The sequence below is a fragment of the Athalia rosae genome, chromosome 5 (genome assembly GCF_917208135.1).
Source record: "Athalia rosae chromosome 5, iyAthRosa1.1, whole genome shotgun sequence".
NCBI classification, from domain to species: domain Eukaryota; kingdom Metazoa; phylum Arthropoda; class Insecta; order Hymenoptera; family Athaliidae; genus Athalia; species Athalia rosae.
In genome coordinates, this window is record NC_064030.1 from 11,346,369 (window position 1) to 11,367,133 (window position 20,765).

At 25.5% G+C, this 20,765-nt stretch overlaps 5 protein-coding genes across 5 annotated transcripts; 2 read left to right on the forward strand and 3 right to left on the reverse strand.

The window, feature by feature from the left end:
- The first annotated feature begins 1,298 nt into the window (after positions 1–1,298).
- LOC110117425 (cytochrome c oxidase subunit 3-like) lies at positions 1,299–2,588 on the forward strand. Its single transcript, XM_020856359.3, is given in 1 exon segment — positions 1,299–2,588. A coding segment is annotated over 1 exon segment (774 nt). The 5' UTR covers positions 1,299–1,788; the 3' UTR covers positions 2,563–2,588.
- A 1,180-nt stretch (positions 2,589–3,768) lies between these two features.
- Positions 3,769–4,895, reverse strand: LOC110117282 (NADH-ubiquinone oxidoreductase chain 5-like; the record flags this gene model as incomplete). Its single annotated transcript, XM_020855263.2, is given in 1 exon segment — positions 3,769–4,895. A coding segment is annotated over 1 exon segment (1,092 nt), but the record flags the coding sequence as incomplete, so codon positions are not given.
- LOC112694905 (NADH-ubiquinone oxidoreductase chain 4-like) lies at positions 4,387–6,412 on the reverse strand. The gene is given in 2 exon segments (XM_025746432.2): positions 4,387–6,148; positions 6,409–6,412. Coding segments are annotated over 2 exon segments (747 nt in total). The 3' UTR covers positions 4,387–5,405.
- Positions 6,413–7,516: 1,104 nt separating this feature from the next.
- LOC110117477 (cytochrome b-like) lies at positions 7,517–10,491 on the forward strand. Its single transcript, XM_048656345.1, is given in 1 exon segment — positions 7,517–10,491. A coding segment is annotated over 1 exon segment (819 nt). The 5' UTR covers positions 7,517–7,531; the 3' UTR covers positions 8,351–10,491.
- LOC112694907 (NADH-ubiquinone oxidoreductase chain 1-like) lies at positions 8,758–17,390 on the reverse strand. Its single transcript, XM_048655415.1, is given in 3 exon segments — positions 8,758–9,726; positions 17,234–17,269; positions 17,337–17,390. Coding segments are annotated over 3 exon segments (969 nt in total). The 3' UTR covers positions 8,758–8,847.
- Between the last annotated feature and the right edge of the window lie 3,375 nt (positions 17,391–20,765).

Sequence of the window (20,765 nt, forward strand, 5' to 3'; positions counted from 1 at the left end):
AACCCAGTGTTCAGCTCCTTGCGTACCACTATGCGAAATTTGCACGTGCTTGACGCTTGGCGAAACAGGTTCTATTGTATCAGGCATCTGTACCCAACATGTCTCCTGAGGTGCATATTCTGAACATTTTTTCAGAAACAATGAGAAATGATCTATGTGATCATCATAAAGCTATCCGCCTGGACCAGTAATCGACCTCTTGTCATTGAACGGTCTCATTTGGGGTTTTTAGGTGGCGCTAGGGTGTATCGGTTATGGCATTTACTTGAGAGCAGGTCGAGCTCGACTTGACAAAGACCGTCTTATTCGACCACCGTCTTAGGACCGGACTATGAATACCACCCGTAGGTCGTGCGGCCCATTCCTCCTACGGTGTCTTCAGAGGTGAGTCAACGGGGGAGTTGCATGAAGTGAAGTCTCAGCATACCATTGTAGGTCAGGCAGACTTTCGATGACAGTAATTCGTTTTCGCTTGATGAAGATAATGTCATGATACTGATGATGGTGATGTACAGACCCTAATGGGCTTTGCTTCGTCTTTTTTTTTTCTTCCTCCGTTTTTTAGGACTATTCCTTAGCTGTAATTGTTGTCGGTCATGACAGGACTTAAAAGAACTTAGATCAACTGTCGCTAGACTTCGCGTTTGCTTCACACTGACAAAACAAGCATCACCTGATATTATATCAATTCGAACTGTGTAGCTTACTATGGCCCAGTAGGTTCTATTCTTTCGCTGGATTTGCAGCGGCCTAAAAGTGGTTGTCCTCAAAAAATTTTAAAGCAGCTATCTGTTGCTGATAATTAATCGTGTATGAATAGGCTTCGAATGCTCCCTGATCAGTTATGATTGATAGGGATATGAGCCAATTATTCTTGTAATGCTTATATCCATTCGCAATTTTATCAATATTAAGTTGCCGGCTCTTGTTTGTATCGAGTTGAGTTCGGTATGGAAATATACAGAGAGTAAAAGCTGGTTATAAGCTGTTGAAGTGCGACAACAGAACTGAAACTAACAATGATGGTGTCTTTTGTTTCAAATACCCATTTTTTACCTAAAATAAAATTAAAAAAAAAAGAACAAACTTTTTTAAAACAAAATTTTTGAAAATGATAAATTCAACTTTTTCTATTTTTGATCCAATAAGAAGATTAATAAATTGAAATTTAAATTGATTAAGAACAATTTTAAGATTATTATTTATTCCTCAAGCATTTTGATTTTTACCTTCACGTTTAATAATTTTTTGAATAAAAATTTTAAATACTCTTCATTTTGAAATAAATATTTTACTAGAAAATAAAAAATCTAAGGGAATAACATTATTGTTTTTAACTTTTTTTACATATATTTTTTTTAATAATTTTTTAGGCTTATTTCCTTTTATTTTTACTTCAACAAGACATTTAGGTTTATCTTTATCTTTAGCTTTACCTTTATGATTAGGTTTAATATTATATGGATGAATTAAAAATACAAATCATATATTTGCTCATTTAATTCCACAAAATACTCCATTTTTATTAATACCATTTATAGTACTAATTGAAACAACAAGAAATGTAATTCGAAGAATAACTTTATCAGTTCGATTAACTGCCAATATAATTGCAGGACATTTACTTATAGCTTTATTAAGAAGAAACGGAACAATATTAAGAATAACAGGAGTAAGACTTTTAATTTTTACACAATTTTTTCTATTAATTTTAGAATCTGCTGTGGCAATTATTCAATCTTATGTTTTTACTGTTTTAAGAACATTATATTCTAGAGAAGTAAATTAATGTTAAATAAAAATCACCCATTTCATATAGTTGATGTAAGACCATGACCTATTCTTGGAGCATTTAGAGTTATAATTTTATTAACAGGATCAATTAAATGATTTCACTTAAACTCTTTAAATTTATTATTAATTGGTTTAATTTCAGTAATAATAATTATAATTCAATGATGACGAGATGTAATTCGAGAAAGAACATTTCAAGGTTTACATACAAAAAAAGTAGAAAAAAATATACGATTAGGAATAATTCTATTTATTACATCAGAAATTTTTTTTTTCATTTCTTTTTTTTGAGCATTCTTTCATGCTGCTCTTTCTCCTTCTATTGAAATTGGAAGAAATTGACCCCCTAAAGGTATTACACCCTTTAATCCTATAAGTATCCCATTACTTAATACTCTTATTCTTATTTCATCAGGAGTAACAGTAACTGTTACTCATCATAGATTAATAAATAATAATAAAAAAGAAGCTCTAAAAAGAATTATTTTTACAGTAATTTTAGGGATTTTATTCTCTTTACTTCAAGCTTATGAATATAAAATAGCACCATTTTCAATTGCTGATTCAATTTATGGATCAACTTTTTTTATAGCAACTGGATTTCATGGTATTCATGTTCTAATTGGAACAACTTTTTTATTAATTAATTTTTTTCGAATTAAAAATAATCATTTTTCAAAAAATCATCATTTTGGATTTGAAGCTGCAGCATGATACTGACATTTTGTTGATGTTGTTTGATTATTCCTTTATTTATCAATTTATTGATGAAGAAATAAATAAATAAATTCAAATTTATATAATATAAATATAATATAATTGATTTCCAATCAAAAAATCTATTAACTTAGTATAAATAATTAAATTATTACTTTTATTATCAAATTTAATTTTATTAATTTCAATTTTTATTATAATTTTTTCTTCAATTTTATCAAAAAAATCAATTTCTGATAAAGAAAAAACTTCACCTTTTGAATGCGGATTTGACCCTAAAAACAATAATCGAAACTCATTTTCAATTCATTTTTTTTTAATTTGCATTATTTTCTTAATTTTTGATGTAGAAATTACTCTTTTACTTCCATTAATTTTAACCTTAAACTCTTCAAATTTAAAAATTTGATTTATTTTAGTTTCATATTTTATTATAATTTTAATTTTAGGATTATTATACGAATGAAAATTTGGAGCATTAGATTGATTAAATTAATAATTTGGGAAAATAGTTAAATTATAACATTTGATTTGCATTCAAAAATTATTAAATATTAATTTTTCTTAAGTTTGAAACAAAAATTGTATTCAGTTTCGACCTGAAATTTTAGTTTATTTAAACTCTAACTTTTAATTAAAGCCAAAAAGAGGCATATTATTGTTAATAATAAAATTGAATTAAAAAAATTCTAATTAAAGAAATATCTTAAAAATAAAGCTTCTAACTTTAAAAAAAACAATTAAATTATGTTTATATTTCTTAATTTATGTAGTTTAAATAAAAACTTTACATTTTCATTGTAAATTTAAGAAAACTTTTTCTTCATAAATTAATAAAATTGTTTAAAGATTATAATAATCATAATATTATCTTCAATAATATACTTTAAATTTAAGATATTTAAACAAAATAAAAAAAATCAAAAAAAAATAAAAAAAATAAATAAATTAATTAATTTATTAAAATTAAAAAATAATAAATCAATTTTATTTATTTTAAATTTAATAAACTCTAAAATTTTTTCTCTAACACTAAACTCAACTCAAGTTTGATCAATTTTATTAAAAAATAAACTTAATTTTAATCTAATTTTTGTAAATAGTCTAAATAAAATTGTTAAAAATCATATTATAGAAAAAATATTTTTTAAAAATAAAAATTTTTTAAATTTTAATTTAAAACTTAAACAAAAAAACATGAAACCTAAACAACTTCCTATCAAAATTAATATAATTGGTAAAACCTTAAAATAAATAGGTAAAAAAACTAAATTTGAATTAGGTATAATAATTCATATTATAACTCCCCCTCCAAAAATAATTATAATTATTAACCCAATTAATCTAAAATTTATCCCCCAAGAATTTTCATTTAAAAAATTTGAAGGAAAAAAACTAAAATTATTTAAAATTACAAATATAATTAATCGAAAAGTATAACAAATAGTTAATAAAGTTGAAAAAAAAATTAAAACAATTAATAAAATATTATAACTATTATTAAATAACATAAATTCTAAAATTAAATCTTTTGAATAAAACCCCACTAAAAAAGGAAATCCACATAAAGAAAAATTAGCAAATATAAAACATACTCTTATAAACGGAGAAAATTTTCTTACACATCCTATATAACGAATATCTTGTAAATTATTAAAATTATGAATAATAATTCCTGCACATATGAATAATAAAGCTTTAAATAATGCATGCGTTAATAAATGAAAAAATGCTAAATTAGAAAAACCTAAAAATAAAATTCTTATTATAAACCCTAATTGTCTTAAAGTTGATAAAGCAATAATTTTTTTTAAATCATTTTCAAAATTAGCCTGTAAACCTGATATCAATATTGTTAAAACTGAAATAAATACACCTCAAAAAATTAATAAATTATTGATAATAAAAAAATCTTTAAATCGAATTAACAAATAAACTCCTGCTGTTACTAAAGTAGAAGAATGAACTAAAGAAGAAACAGGTGTAGGAGCTGCTATAGCAGCAGGTAATCATGAAGAAAAAGGAATTTGAGCTCTTTTTGTAAAACAAGCTAATAAAATAAAAAATAAAATTAATCTTCTGTTTAAATTAATTTGTATAAAATTTAAAAAAAAAATATAATTTCAACTTCCATAATTTAATATTCAAGAAATTGAACAAAGTAAAGCAACATCACCAATACGATTTATCAAAATTGTTAATAAACCTGCATTAAAAGATTTAATATTTTGATAATAAATTACTAAACAATAAGAAATTAATCCTAAACCATCTCAACCTAATAAAATTCTAATTAAATTAGGTCTAATAATTAATAAAATTATTGAACAAACAAATATAAAAACTAATAAAATAAAACGATTTATATTTAAATCATCTCTTATATAAAAATTTCTATAAAAAATTACTGAAAATGAAATAAAAAAAACAACTCTTAAAAATATGTATGATATTCAATCAAAATATATTGTTATAACAATAGAACAAGAATTGATTGATAAAATATTAAATTCAATAAAATAAATTTCATTAAAAAAAATTAAACTTATAATAAAAAAAAATATTCTAAAAAAAAATATAAAAAAACTTAATAAAATACACAAATTAACAATAATTTAAGACAAAAAATTTTATATTAATGACACCACAAATCATAGTTTTAAATTAAACTACTTAAATTAAATTATAACAAAAATAAAAATTTCACAATTTAATACTAATAAATTTAAAGGAATTCAATGTATTATTAATAATAAATATTCTCGTAAACAAGGTTGAGAAAAAGAATAATAATTCATATTTAATAAACCATGTTGAGAAAATGAATATAAATAAATTGAATAAACAGCTCTAAAAAATGATAATAAAAATAAAATTAAAACTAAATTTTTTAATCATAAAATTAAACTATTAATTAAAAAAATTTCACCTAATAAATTTAAAGAAGGTGGAGCTGCTATATTTGAAGAACATAATAAAAATCATCATAAAGTTATTCTAGGTATAAAATTAATTAAACCCTTATTAATTAAAATACTTCGTCTTCTTAAACGTTCATAAATAATATTTACTAAACAAAAAAGACCAGAAGAACATAAACCATGTGAAATTATTAGTAAATAAGCACCTATAACTCCTCAATTAGTTAAAGTAAATAAACCTCCTAATAATAAACCTATATGAACAACAGAAGAATAAGCAATTAATGATTTTAAATCAATTTGAACTAAACAAACTAAACTAATAATTAAAGATCCTATTAATCTTAAAATAATAAAAAAAAAATTAAATTTTACATTTAAAAAAAATAAAAAACTTATTCTACGAATCAACCCATAACCACCTAATTTTAAAGTAATTCCTGCTAAAATTATAGAACCTGAAACAGGAGCTTCAACATGAGCTTTTGGTAATCATAAATGAACCAAAAATATAGGTATTTTAACTAAAAAAGCTAAAATAATAAAAAAATAAATAAAAAAATTTAAAGAATAATTTATATTTAAAGAAAAAAATATTAAATTTAAAGAAAATTTATTAAAATAAATATAAATTAAACAAAAAAAAAATGGTAATGAAGAAAATAAAGTATAAAAAAATATATAAATTGCAGCTTGAATTCGATCAAACTGATACCCTCAACCTAAAATTAAACATAAAATTGGAATTAATCTACATTCAAAAAATAAATAAAATAAAAATAAATTAGTTACACAAAATGTTAAAAATAAAAACAAAACTAATAAAAAATTAACTCTTATAAAATAAACTTTAAATAAATTTTTTCTATAAATTTTTTGACTAGCTAAAAATATTAAAAAAACAATTCAAAAAGTTAAAAAAATTAATCCAAAAGATATTAAATCGCAACCTAAATATAAACTTAATTGAACTCACTCATAACTAAATCCACCTAAAAATATTAAAAAAAAACTTAATAAAATAAAAATAAATTGTATTAACCAATAATTTTTTGAAAAAAAAATTATTGGTATAATAAAAATTAAAGAAAATAAAAATTTAAACATTTTATAATAAATTTAAAACATAAAAATAATCATTTCCATGAACTCGAATTAATAAAATTAAAATACAAATTCCTAAAACTCCTTCACAAACTCTAAAAACTAAAAAAAATATACTAAAAAATATTTCATAATTAAAAAAATTTAAATAAAATACTAAAAAAATAAATAAAACCAAAATAAAAAATTCTAAACATATTAAAATTATAAATAAATGAAATCGATTTAAACTAATACTTAATAAACCAATAAAAAATACTATAAAAAAAACTAAATTTATATTTATAAGTTTCCTAAATAGTTAATTTAAAAAAAACTTCAGAAAAAAAAATAATTTTTATCATTAATCTCCAAAATTAATATTTTAATAAACTATTTTCTGAATTTATGTTTTAATAGTTTATAATTTAAAATATTGATATTGTAAATCAATGAAAAAAAAATTTTTTTAAAACTTTCAGATAATAATTTATAAAAAAAAATTCTGTATATTATACACTTTAATTATTTTTTTACTAATAAATTCTTTATTAATTTTATTTTCAAAAACTCCTATTTTAATACTTATATTTTTAATTATTCAAACTTTATTAATTACATTAATAAGAAACTTCTTTAATTTAAGATCTTGATATGCATATATTTTATTTCTTATTTTAATTGGAGGATTATTAATTTTATTTATTTATATTAATAGACTAATTCCAAACCAAAAAATTAAGTTTAATACACCAATTTGATTTTTAGAATATAGATTAGTAATTATTATACTTATTCTAAATACTTTTTTATATAAATATTATAACACAATTGAAAGAATAAATTTTATAAATTTAGAAATTGAAACAAATTTTTTTATTAAATTAATAATAAATAAATTATATAATAAACCAACAAATTTTATTATATTTATACTAATTAATTATTTATTAGTAACTTTAATAATTTCTGTAAAAATTATTAATATTAATTTAGGACCTATTCGAAAAAAATAAATGAATTTACCAATACGCTTAAAAAATAAATTATTTTTATTTATTAATAATAGAGTTATTACTTTACCAACCCCAAGAAATATTAATGTTTTATGAAATTTTGGTTCAATTTTAGGACTATGTTTAATTATTCAATTTATTTCAGGAATTTTTTTATCTCTTCATTATTCAAATAATATTGATTTAGCATTTAATAGAATCATTAATATTTGTCGAAATATTAATTATGGTTGAATAATTCGTAACATTCATGCAAATGGAGCTTCACTTTTTTTTATTTCTTTATATATTCATATCGGACGAGGAATATATCATGGATCTTTTCATTTTAAACAAACTTGAATTATTGGAGTGATAATTATATTAATCACAATAATAACGGCATTTTTAGGTTATGTTTTACCATGAGGTCAAATATCTTTTTGAGGAGCTACAGTAATTACAAATTTAATATCAGCTATTCCTTACCTAGGTACAAATTTAGTTCAATGATTATGAGGAGGATTTTCTGTAAATAATGCTACATTAACACGATTCTTTTCATTTCATTTTATAACTCCATTTATTATTTTAGCAATAGTTATTATTCACTTATTTTATTTACATCAAACAGGATCAAGAAACCCTTTAGGAACAAACAGAAATTTAGATAAAATTCCATTTCATCCTTATTTTTCATTTAAAGATATTATAGGATTTATAATTGTATTATTTTTTTTTTTATTATTAAACTTAATAAACCCTTATATATTAAGTGATCCTGATAATTTTATTCCTGCAAACTCAATAGTAACTCCACCTCACATTAAACCTGAATGATATTTTTTATTTGCTTACGCAATTTTACGATCAATTCCTAATAAATTAGGTGGGGTAATTGCTCTAATTTTATCAATTTTAATTCTAATAATTATACCATTTTTTTATATAAAAAATTTTAAAAGAATTACATTTTACCCATTTAATCAATTTTTATTCTGAACTTTAATTAATACAGTAATTTTATTAACATGAATTGGTATAAGACCTGTTGAAATCCCTTATATTTTTATTGGTCAAATTTTAACTTGTATTTATTTTTCTTTTTATTTAATTAATCCAATTATTACAAAAACATGAGATAATTTATTAAATTAATTAAATTTTAAAATCAATGAACTTGAATAAGTTTATGTTTTGAAAACATAATATAAAAGTTTTAATCTTTTATTGATTTAATTTACTTATTTTAAAAATTAACAAAAATAAATTAATAAAAATATTTTTAATCCTACAAAAAATATTAAAAAATTTAAAGATACAGGTAAAAATCTCTTTCATGCTATATTTATTAATTTATCAAAACGAAAACGAGGTAAAGTACCCCGAATTAAAATAAATAAAGATGAAATAAAAATTACTTTAATATAAAAACTTATATTAAAAACATCACCCCCTAAAAATATTAAACTAAATAATATTCTTATAAATAAAATTCTTGCATATTCTGCTATAAAAATTAAAGCAAAACCCCCTCTTCCATACTCAACATTAAACCCTGAAACTAATTCTGATTCACCTTCAGAAAAATCAAAAGGTGTACGATTAGTTTCAGCTAATATAATAATAAACCAAATTATAGATAAAGGAAAACTAACAAAAATAAATCAAATTTTTTGTATAAAAATAAAATTTAAAAAATTAAATCTATCAATTAAAAAAATAAAACATATTAAAATAATTCTTATTCTTACTTCATAAGAAACAGTTTGTGCAATTGAACGAATTATTCCTAATAAAGAATATTTAGAATTTGATGATCATCCAGCAACTATAATTCCATAAACTCTTATTCTAGTACAACATAAAAAAAATAAAACCCCAAAATTAAAATTTAAAACAATTGAAATTATTGGAAAAATTAATCAAGAAACTAAAATTAAAAATAATCTAAAAACAGGAGAAAAATAATATATTAAATAATTTCTTAAAGATGGAAAAATTTGCTCTTTACTAAATAATTTAATAACATCACAAAAAGGCTGTAAAATTCCTTTAAATGAAACCTTATTAGGTCCTTTACGAATTTGAATATAACCTAATATTTTACGCTCTAATAATGTTAAAAAAGCTACTCCTACTATTACTATAAGTAATAATAAAATTAAAGATAAAAAACTTAAAAATATTTCTTTATTAAAATTAATAATTTCTATCTAAATAAAAATTTTATTTATTATTAAAGCCTAAATTTAATGCACTAATCTGCCAAAATAGAAAAAATTATTATTAAACATTTTTTTTTAAAAAAATTATTTTAAAATTTTGGTCCTTTCGTACTAAAAATTTTTATTATTATTAAGGATAGAAACCAACCTGGCTTACACCGGTTTGAACTCAGATCATGTAAAATTTTAAAGGTCGAACAGACCTAAAAATTAAGCTTTTGCACCTAAATTTTATTTTAATCCAACATCGAGGTCGCAATCTTTTTTATTAATAAGAACTTTAAAAAAAATAACGCTGTTATCCCTAAGGTAATTTAATCTAATAATCTTAAATTAAAGATCAAAAATTCATAAATCAATGTAAAAAAATTAAAAAAGTTAAACTAATTTTCCTATCACCCCAATAAAATAATTAATTAATTTAATTAATTAAAATTAAAAATAATTAAAAAATTAAATATAAAACTCTATAGGGTCTTCTCGTCCTTTAATTAAATTTTAGCTTTTTAACTAAAAAATAAAATTAAAAAAATAATTTTAAAGAGACAGTTTTTACTTCATCAAATCATTCATACAAGCCTACAATTAAAAGACAAATTATTATGCTACCTTTGCACGGTCAAAATACCGCAGCCATTAAATTTTTAAATCATTGGGCAGATCAGACTTTAAATTAAATTCAAAAAGACATGTTTTTGTTAAACAGGTGAGTAAAAATTTTGCCGAATTCCTTTTTTAAACCTTTCATCTTAATTTTTAAAAAATACATTTTAATCTACTAATTTTATCATTATTTCATTAAATAATTAATTAAATAAATTATTTTAATAAATTTTTAAATAAAAAAAAATTTTAATTAAAGTTTAAATTAAATTATAACATTTTTTAAAAAAAAGTTATTTCTAAACCTATTTAAATAAAATCAATTAAAAAAATTATAAAAATTTATTTTAAAGCTTATCCCTTAAAATATTAATTTTAAATTATTTTTCTTTTTTAAAAAAATAAATAATTAAAATCTAAATTAAATTTATTTATTAAAAAACTAGAAATCTTTAAAAACGATTAACATTTCATTACTATAAATTTATTAAAAATAATTTTGCTACATTAAATTTCATAAATAAATAACTCTTTTAAATTCGAGAAAAATAATTTAAATATTTTTTATTTAATAAACCCTGATACACAAGGTACAAAAAATTAATTTTTCTTTTAAAAATTTTAAATTTTCAAATATATTTCAAAATTCATCTACAATACTTTTAAACTATAATATAAATAAATAATTTATTCTAAATAAATACTTAAACTAATTTTAATAAAAAATAATTTTATTAATTAAAAAAATATAAATTTTTAAATCAAATAATTTATTAAATTCAAATTAAGTTGAATTGCACAACATTAAATAATTTTGTAAAAATAATTCCTCACTATGAATAATTTGTAAATTCTAGAAACACTTTCCAGTACCTCTACTATGTTACGACTTATCTCATCTTAAAACGAGAGCGACGGGCAATATGTACACATTTAATTCTAAATTCAAATAAATAAAATATTTTAATTTACTATTAAGTCCACTTTCAATTTAATATTTCAATTAAATTTTCATTAATAAATAAAATTTATTGTAACTCATTTTTACTTTAATATAAATTACACCAAGACCTGAAATAATTATTTTTAATAAATAATTTTGAAAATTTAAATTTTTAAAAAATAATCTGATAACGGCAGTAAATAAATTAAATGAATTAAAGTAAGGTTTCATGCGGATTATCATTTAAAAAACAAGTTCCCCTAATTAGTTTTAAACACCGCCAATTTTTTTAAATTTAAAGAACTTAACTATTATTCTTTTAAATCATTATTTTAAATTTTAAATAATAGGGTATCTAATCCTAGTTTATTAATAAAATTTCACAAAATTATTAAATTAAATTATATTTTTCAAAAATTAAAAATTTCACTTAATTAATTTTTATTTAATTATAAAACTTTATATTAAATAAATTTATATTTAAATTATATTTACTCACATAAATTGTATAACCGCTGCTGCTGGCACAATTTTAACCTATATTATTAAAATTTATAAATCTAAATTTCTTTAAAAAATAATTTTATAAACTGAAAAAAATATATTTAAAAAATTTTTTAAAAATTTTTTAAAATAAACACAAAAATTTCCATAAAAAAAAATCTTAAAGTAAATATGAAAGCCAAAATCAAACTTTAATATAATTATTAAAAATTTAATTTAATTTTATAAACCTATATATATATATATATATATATATATATATATTAACTAATTATTTTATAAGTCTTTAACGAGCATATTTTTAAAATTCAATAACTTATTTAAAGAGCCATACCATATTAATGATTCCGATGTATATCTACTGATTAAATCACAAGCGCATTTCAATGTTATATCAACCTTAAAGCCTCCCTAAGTCAAATTCAGGTTCTGAAAGACATTAGTTCCTCGTCCGATTAATTTTAAACCACGCTAATCAGATGGCACGCTCGAAGACAGTACATAGACGACCCAACCCCTTGCATTTCATTTTAAAGAAATCAAAATGTCTATGATTTTGATATATATTTTTAATTAATTAAAATTAAATAAAAATTGCCGTAATCTATTTTAAATTGTATATATAGAAATTTATATTTAATAATTTAAATAAATAATTTTAAATTAATTAATTTTAATATATTTATAATAATTAATAAGAATTTATTTATAATTTTTTAATTAATATTATATATTTAATTATTTCAAATTATCTTAAAAAATTTAAGTTAAGAATTAATCTTTATTTATTCTAAATATAAATTTAATTTTTTTTAAAACTTAATTTATTTATTCAAATATTTATATATATATATATATATATATATATATATATATATATATTAACTAATTATTTTATAAGTCTTTAACGAGCATATTTTTAAAATTCAATAACTTATTTAAAGAGCCATACCATATTAATGATTCCGATGTATATCTACTGATTAAATCACAAGCGCATTTCAATGTTATATCAACCTTCAAGCCTCCCTAAGTCAAATTCAGGTTCTGAAAGACATTAGTTCCTCGTCCGATTAATTTTAAACCACGCTAATCAGATGGCACGCTCGAAGACAGTACATAGACGACCCAACCCCTTGCATTTCATTTTAAAGAAATCAAAATGTCTATGATTTTGATATATATTTTTAATTAATTAAAATTAAATAAAAATTGCCGTAATCTATTTTAAATTGTATATATAGAAATTTATATTTAATAATCTAAATAAATAATTTTAAATTAATTAATTTTAATATATTTATAATAATTAATAAGAATTTATTTATAATTTTTTAATTAATATTATATATTTAATTATTTCAAATTATCTTAAAAAATTTAAGTTAAGAATTAATCTTTATTTATTCTAAATATAAATTTAATTTTTTTTAAAACTTAATTTATTTATTCAAATATTTATATATATATATATATATATATATATATTAACTAATTATTTTATAAGTCTTTAACGAGCATATTTTTAAAATTCAATAACTTATTTAAAGAGCCATACCATATTAATGATTCCGATGTATATCTACTGATTAAATCACAAGCGCATTTCAATGTTATATCAACCTTAAAGCCTCCCTAAGTCAAATTCAGGTTCTGAAAGACATTAGTTCCTCGTCCGATTAATTTTAAACCACGCTAATCAGATGGCACGCTCGAAGACAGTACATAGACGACCCAACCCCTTGCATTTCATTTTAAAGAAATCAAAATGTCTATGATTTTGATATATATTTTTAATTAATTAAAATTAAATAAAAATTGCCGTAATCTATTTTAAATTGTATATATAGAAATTTATATTTAATAATCTAAATAAATAATTTTAAATTAATTAATTTTAATATATTTATAATAATTAATAAGAATTTATTTATAATTTTTTAATTAATATTATATATTTAATTATTTCAAATTATCTTAAAAAATTTAAGTTAAGAATTAATCTTTATTTATTCTAAATATAAATTTAATTTTTTTTAAAACTTAATTTATTTATTCAAATATTTATATATATATATATATATATATATATATATATTAACTAATTATTTTATAAGTCTTTAACGAGCATATTTTTAAAATTCAATAACTTATTTAAAGAGCCATACCATATTAATGATTCCGATGTATATCTACTGATTAAATCACAAGCGCATTTCAATGTTATATCAACCTTAAAGCCTCCCTAAGTCAAATTCAGGTTCTGAAAGACATTAGTTCCTCGTCCGATTAATTTTAAACCACGCTAATCAGATGGCACGCTCGAAGACAGTACATAGACGACCCAACCCCTTGCATTTCATTTTAAAGAAATCAAAATGTCTATGATTTTGATATATATTTTTAATTAATTAAAATTAAATAAAAATTGCCGTAATCTATTTTAAATTGTATATATAGAAATTTATATTTAATAATCTAAATAAATAATTTTAAATTAATTAATTTTAATATATTTATAATAATTAATAAGAATTTATTTATAATTTTTTAATTAATATTATATATTTAATTATTTCAAATTATCTTAAAAAATTTAAGTTAAGAATTAATCTTTATTTATTCTAAATATAAATTTAATTTTTTTTAAAACTTAATTTATTTATTCAAATATTTATATATATATATATATATATATATATATATATATATTAACTAATTATTTTATAAGTCTTTAACGAGCATATTTTTAAAATTCAATAACTTATTTAAAGAGCCATACCATATTAATGATTCCGATGTATATCTACTGATTAAATCACAAGCGCATTTCAATGTTATATCAACCTTAAAGCCTCCCTAAGTCAAATTCAGGTTCTGAAAGACATTAGTTCCTCGTCCGATTAATTTTAAACCACGCTAATCAGATGGCACGCTCGAAGACAGTACATAGACGACCCAACCCCTTGCATTTCATTTTAAAGAAATCAAAATGTCTATGATTTTGATATATATTTTTAATTAATTAAAATTAAATAAAAATTGCCGTAATCTATTTTAAATTGTATATATAGAAATTTATATTTAATAATCTAAATAAATAATTTTAAATTAATTAATTTTAATATATTTATAATAATTAATAAGAATTTATTTATAATTTTTTAATTAATATTATATATTTAATTATTTCAAATTATCTTAAAAAATTTAAGTTAAGAATTAATCTTTATTTATTCTAAATATAAATTTAATTTTTTTTAAAACTTAATTTATTTATTCAAATATTTATATATATATATATATATATATATTAACTAATTATTTTATAAGTCTTTAACGAGCATATTTTTAAAATTCAATAACGGTGATCGGTGTCCAATCAAAACGCTGTTTTTCTGGGGGTTAACGAATAGGATTCGCTGTGTGATTGCAATCTCGGTGCGCTGACACTACCTGCCAGACGGCAGAAAGAAGAACCTTTCTCACTCGCGACAGTTACTACTTTGCAGTTTCCCTTATGTATCACATTTATGTGAAATGGTTTCTTATTCGCAGAAATATAAGCGGATGTACGATGATGACGACGATGGTGAATCTGGATAGGCAGATCCCACACGCACGAGTAGCTTTGGCAGTGTGGGTGAGCTCGACCTGTTGGGACTGAAGTGTGATCCGAGCGGCACGGTCCGAGTCGAGGGACCGACGTACTTCGGATGCGCTTCGAATCCGTTCGGCCTCAGCCCCGCGCACTGGAAATTCGAACTAATACTTTGCTACATTCAGTCATGGGTAAAGCCTTACGTGCCAAAAGAAATAGATCAACGTTCCACCTGTACGCGGCCTATGTTACGTTTGTTTTGTGTATGAACAGATTAGGGTTAATGAATCCTTCATGCAATTATGTATACGATTTATCGGTAATCAGAATTACATTTATATAATCAACACAATTATTAAACTTTATGATTACTCTTTCCTCCTTAACTCGATTCTGTATAAGAAAGGTTGCATTGCCGAAGACTAAGTAAAGTATCAAGAGGTCTCCAAGAAGCTAAATTTGAGGAGCTTTTGTATGTCGATCATCCGACTTGGAATGTAAACGAAGATTCTGAAAACATTTACTTAATTAACAATTATGTGCAACGACCGTTGTCGAAGCAGCGTTACGGCACAGCGCTCACCAGGCGTGGCCTCTATTTCCACATTGGATGAAAAAAATTAATAATAAAGATGAAGGTCCCGGAGACAACATTTTTTTGTGGTGAACTTCCTCCTATTTGAGAATTTTTTCCCTACAGTTTCTTCAACGTTGATAGTTTCTGAGTAATTTCCAAAAACTAAAAACTGATGTTATACCTCTGTTTTCTGGAAATTTTAATTGTTTAGAACTTTTGTGATTGTTTATGTGTGTCTTACATTTTTGCACGTTTTTCTAGATGTCATTAAAAATCCAATGAGCTCTTGCATGTATTTTAATTTGCAGTAGCAAGAATTTTCACGTAATTGGATTTGCAAACTAGACATAGCAGCGCGTGCAAGGATCTCATTTTTCGGCCATCTACATTACATCTACAGTCCCACACAGGTCGAGCTCACCCACACTGCCAAAGCTACTCGTGCGTGTGGGATTCGCGTATCCAAGCCTCCAAGATACCTAGTAGCGCGCCTTGGTGGCTGGATACAAAACCGTTCTTCCTCTACTGTTTCAGGTTGGTCAAGCCCCTCGCCCTAGCTTTACCTCTATACCCATATCTACACTCAACGCTTATACCACCGTTGAGTGTAGACAGGTACGTACGTACGTACACAAACTGTGTTCATAAGTGGAGCATGTAAACATTGCGCGATTCGATTTAGGTTCGCGCAAAATATCCCTGGTCGAATATACAGCAGCGCCACAGCAGAGGTGGGTTGATCGCATCGACCGGCCACGATCTGTTACGATCCACGGCTTGTTTACCTCACAAAACTGACACAGCCATTCAACGATGATTTAACGATAAACGAGACGCGTTGGCAGTCTGAAGGAGTTAGCAGTTAGAAGTTAGCATGCAATTATTATCCTTAATGCGTCTCGTTTATTGTCCTTTTCTTACAACACTCATTTTGAATGCATCAATGGCAAGTGTTTGCTCTGTCATCGACGGAGATCATCCTATCCTATTTAATTCACCATGTCATTTCTCTGACCAAAATAACAACATCAGTCGTGGTTTCTACGATAATATCGACAGATAGATTGTAATATTTTCGGTAAACACGCCGTGGATCATAACAGATCGTGGCCGGTCGATGCGATCAACCCACCTCTGCTGTGGCGCTGCTGTGAATTCGACCAGGGATATTTTGCGCGAACCTAAATCAAATCGCGTAATGTTTACATGCGCTACTTATGATCACAATTTGTATACGTAGTACGTACATACGTACGTACGTACGTACTACACTCAAGGATACCACTAGCTTATACTGTGACCACTGAAATAGAGATATACATTTCAGTGACTGTGACCCAGCGTTTCCCCTCCACGACCACCAGCTTTACATGAGTCGTGGTGGTGAGAAGCGCCTCATGGTGGGGATTGCTGTACTGTGGCATCTGACAATGAGCACAGCACGAAATAACACTAGCTCACAGACATTGAGACATGGGGAATGCTTCGATACGATAGAGACACCAAAGTTTTGCCTACTGTTAATTATTGTTAGCGCACGGTACAATAGTCCAGACGAATTAAGATTCATATTGATGTGGAAGAACATAGGCTGGCCGATTTTTTCAAATTTTCTTTAGACCAGTAGAAAGCTACTCTAAAAATTCTAACATTTTTTTTGAACGGGTGTGACCTCAAAAAATTCTTAAAAAATGAAAAACCCATATTTCGAGATATAACTTTTTTTCTCTCAACTTTTCGGAAAAAGTGTGCGTACAAAAGTTGTTCGTCGTGAGAAGATCTAAATTATGAGTACGATTGCAAAATTTTATAAGAATTAGTTTACTTGTAAATTTCAAGCAACCACGGAAATAAATTTCTTCGATTTTTTTGAATAACTTGATAAATGATCAACTCACTGTGGTATTGAAACTGATGGAGAACTAACTTTAATCCTTTTCCCAGAGAATAGTCGAAGATTCGCTCACCTAGGTTTCATAGTTGAGCAACAATACGTAACGAGACAAAATTCGCGGATTGCCCATACTTTTTCACGAACGATGGTCCCGTGGTACCGAAAAATCGTGAAGGTAGTTTTCCATGAATACTTTCTAGACACAAAAAAAAATAATTTTTCATCCATATATTACGTCTAACGCCTCCTCTTCTTCTTCTTCTTTTTCTTCTTCTCTTACAATTAAACTATCCCACGATCAACCCGACCCTCTACATCCTTTTCTCCTATTTCTCCACCGCATCACTCTGCAGACTGTTGCTAGCTGCAACGGCATGCAAACTCAGCTCAAAACCCCACCTAATTCCGAGCCTTCCTTTCTTCTCGCTATTTCTTCGGAAACTGAGACTCTCCACTACCATCCGGCTGAGCAACATCAATCCTCTTCATCAGATAGGGTTTCTTACGTATTAATAAATAAGTAATCACGAGAACACCAATCGTCGAACCTTTATCATTCCAAACCTTCCAGCAAGGAGCGAACCCTTTATAATTGTTGACGCGCCCAAAGTCGCACGTTACAACTGGTGGCAGCGGTACTCTTGCTAGGAAGTGTTATTTAATAGTGAGTTTTAAAGGTTAATTGTGAAAAAAATAACTCTGCACAAACTTTCACGGGTCGCAATACTTGCCAATCGTCATAAATAGCACCTCGTACATACGAACAGCTAGTTTCGTGATAACGGAATCCCCGTTAGTGAAATTGTCGTGCAAAGTAAAAGTGACGAATAAGTGTGACAAAAAATATCAACAACAAAAAAAAAAAAATCTACGAAATCATCCTGCAACAAATCTACAAAATAGCCCTACAACAAGTCTACGACTAACTTACGAAGTATCGAGCAACCAATCCACGAAACTCGATAAATTCTTGAGTAAGAATTTTCAACAATCGACAAACAAATCTGCTTTCCTTGGGACAAACGCCAAGAAAGAACCAAATACAGAAGACACATCAACAATCCTCAAAGGCACCTTGCCCCACAAAGACTCAGCTGAGTCCAACGATCAGCTTCCCTGCTGTTACGAGGCCCTCATTTGCCAGCCGAGACACCTCTACTTGCCTACACAACCACCGAATCAACCCAGCTAGAACTTCAACGGATCTACATCAAGGAATGCGGCTCATCTCAGCGATAATTGTAACGTTCACCGCACAGTCAGTCTTAAGATATTATATTGTACAAACTCAGAATTAGAACCGACAAAATGCAAGGCGAAGAAGACATTGCCACGGCAGTCAACCCCCATCCGTATCTGCCATTGCAAGCAGCAGTGAATTTAATACCAACTTTCAACGGCACCAATATGCCAGTAAACTCATTCATTCGAAAAATAGAGAACATAAAAGATTCCATTCACCCACGCGAATTGCCACTTTTTATAAACCTTGTATCAGTCAAAATCGAAGGTGTGTTCGACAAAGTCATTCTAACACATTAGAAAGCATATTAGGGGACTTGAGACGTGCGTACAAGCCCAAAGAGCTTTTACCGGACATACAAGCCCAAATCACGCGAGCAGTGCAGAACTGGGATGAAAGTGTTTTAGAATTCGGTTTAAGAATAGGAAAACTCGTCAAGATGGCATCGGAAACTACCGACGATCTGACCGATTCGGAACAAAAAACAATGACAAATAGATTAATGAAAGATTTAGCTGGCCGTTCGTTTATAAGAGGTCTAAGGGATGAAATTGAAATTAGAGTATCCACCGAGAAACCGAGAACCTTACGCGATGCAATAGATCTAGCGACTAAAGTCGAGAAATTCTTAAACGAAAGGAAGATTTTGAGGCCATCTCGTGGGAACACTTCGACGAGTCAGATACTAGTTAGGCATACCAATCATGATACCATAACTGACAAAAGAAATAGGAGCTACCCTAAAAAAAATCATAGACCCGAGGCTGAAAACAGACTTCACTGTAACTATTGTAAGAAATCAGGCCATACCATTGATATTTGCATGTCAAGAGAACGTAAGAATAAGTACTGCTCGTTCTGTAGAATAAACGGACACACGTACAGCGAGTGCCGTACGCGGAATTTTCAGAACCAGCAGGATCTTCGACACTATCCTTCCAATCGTAACTCCCGAGATACTCGATATTATCAACACGACGGACGACGCGATCAACCTAGCCGCGCATCTGATGTCGCACGATCAAATGACCACCCGAGAGTCAGTGGTCAATCGAATTATCTCGCTGGCAGAACCGATAATCGAATCTACAACCGGTCAAATTTCAGACATAATACACCGAATCGTCAACAGTACAATAGTAACTTCCAAAATTAACCGGGCCACAGCCAATCAAATCACCATCATGGTAGATACGCGCACGTGAGCACCGCCCTGTAAAACGAAATAGAACAAAATTGCTATCCCGAAGATTTAAACGAATCACGGGATCGTCGCGTGGAAGCGTTGCCGGCCCGAACCGAGGAGAAGCGTCCGAACTCGACAGGAGAATATTTTTCAGCTCACCAATAATTACCATAGAGTCCAAGCAAGTTCGTGGAAAATCCGCGAAATTACTAATAGACACGGGCGCGAATATAAATGTGAATCAAGTCGGAGTAATCACCCCAGATACACGTTCCACACCAAGAAATACATGCCTCATCAAAGGAATAAGCGAAGGTTCCGTCGAAACACTAGAAAGCATAGACTTAGAATTTGCGGGAACTAGACACGAATTTCACCTAGTACATAATCAATTCCCAATTATGGAAGACGAAATCTTAAGCGCGGATTTCTTACGCTCCGAAAATGCAACTGTCTGTTTTAAAAGAAACCAAATC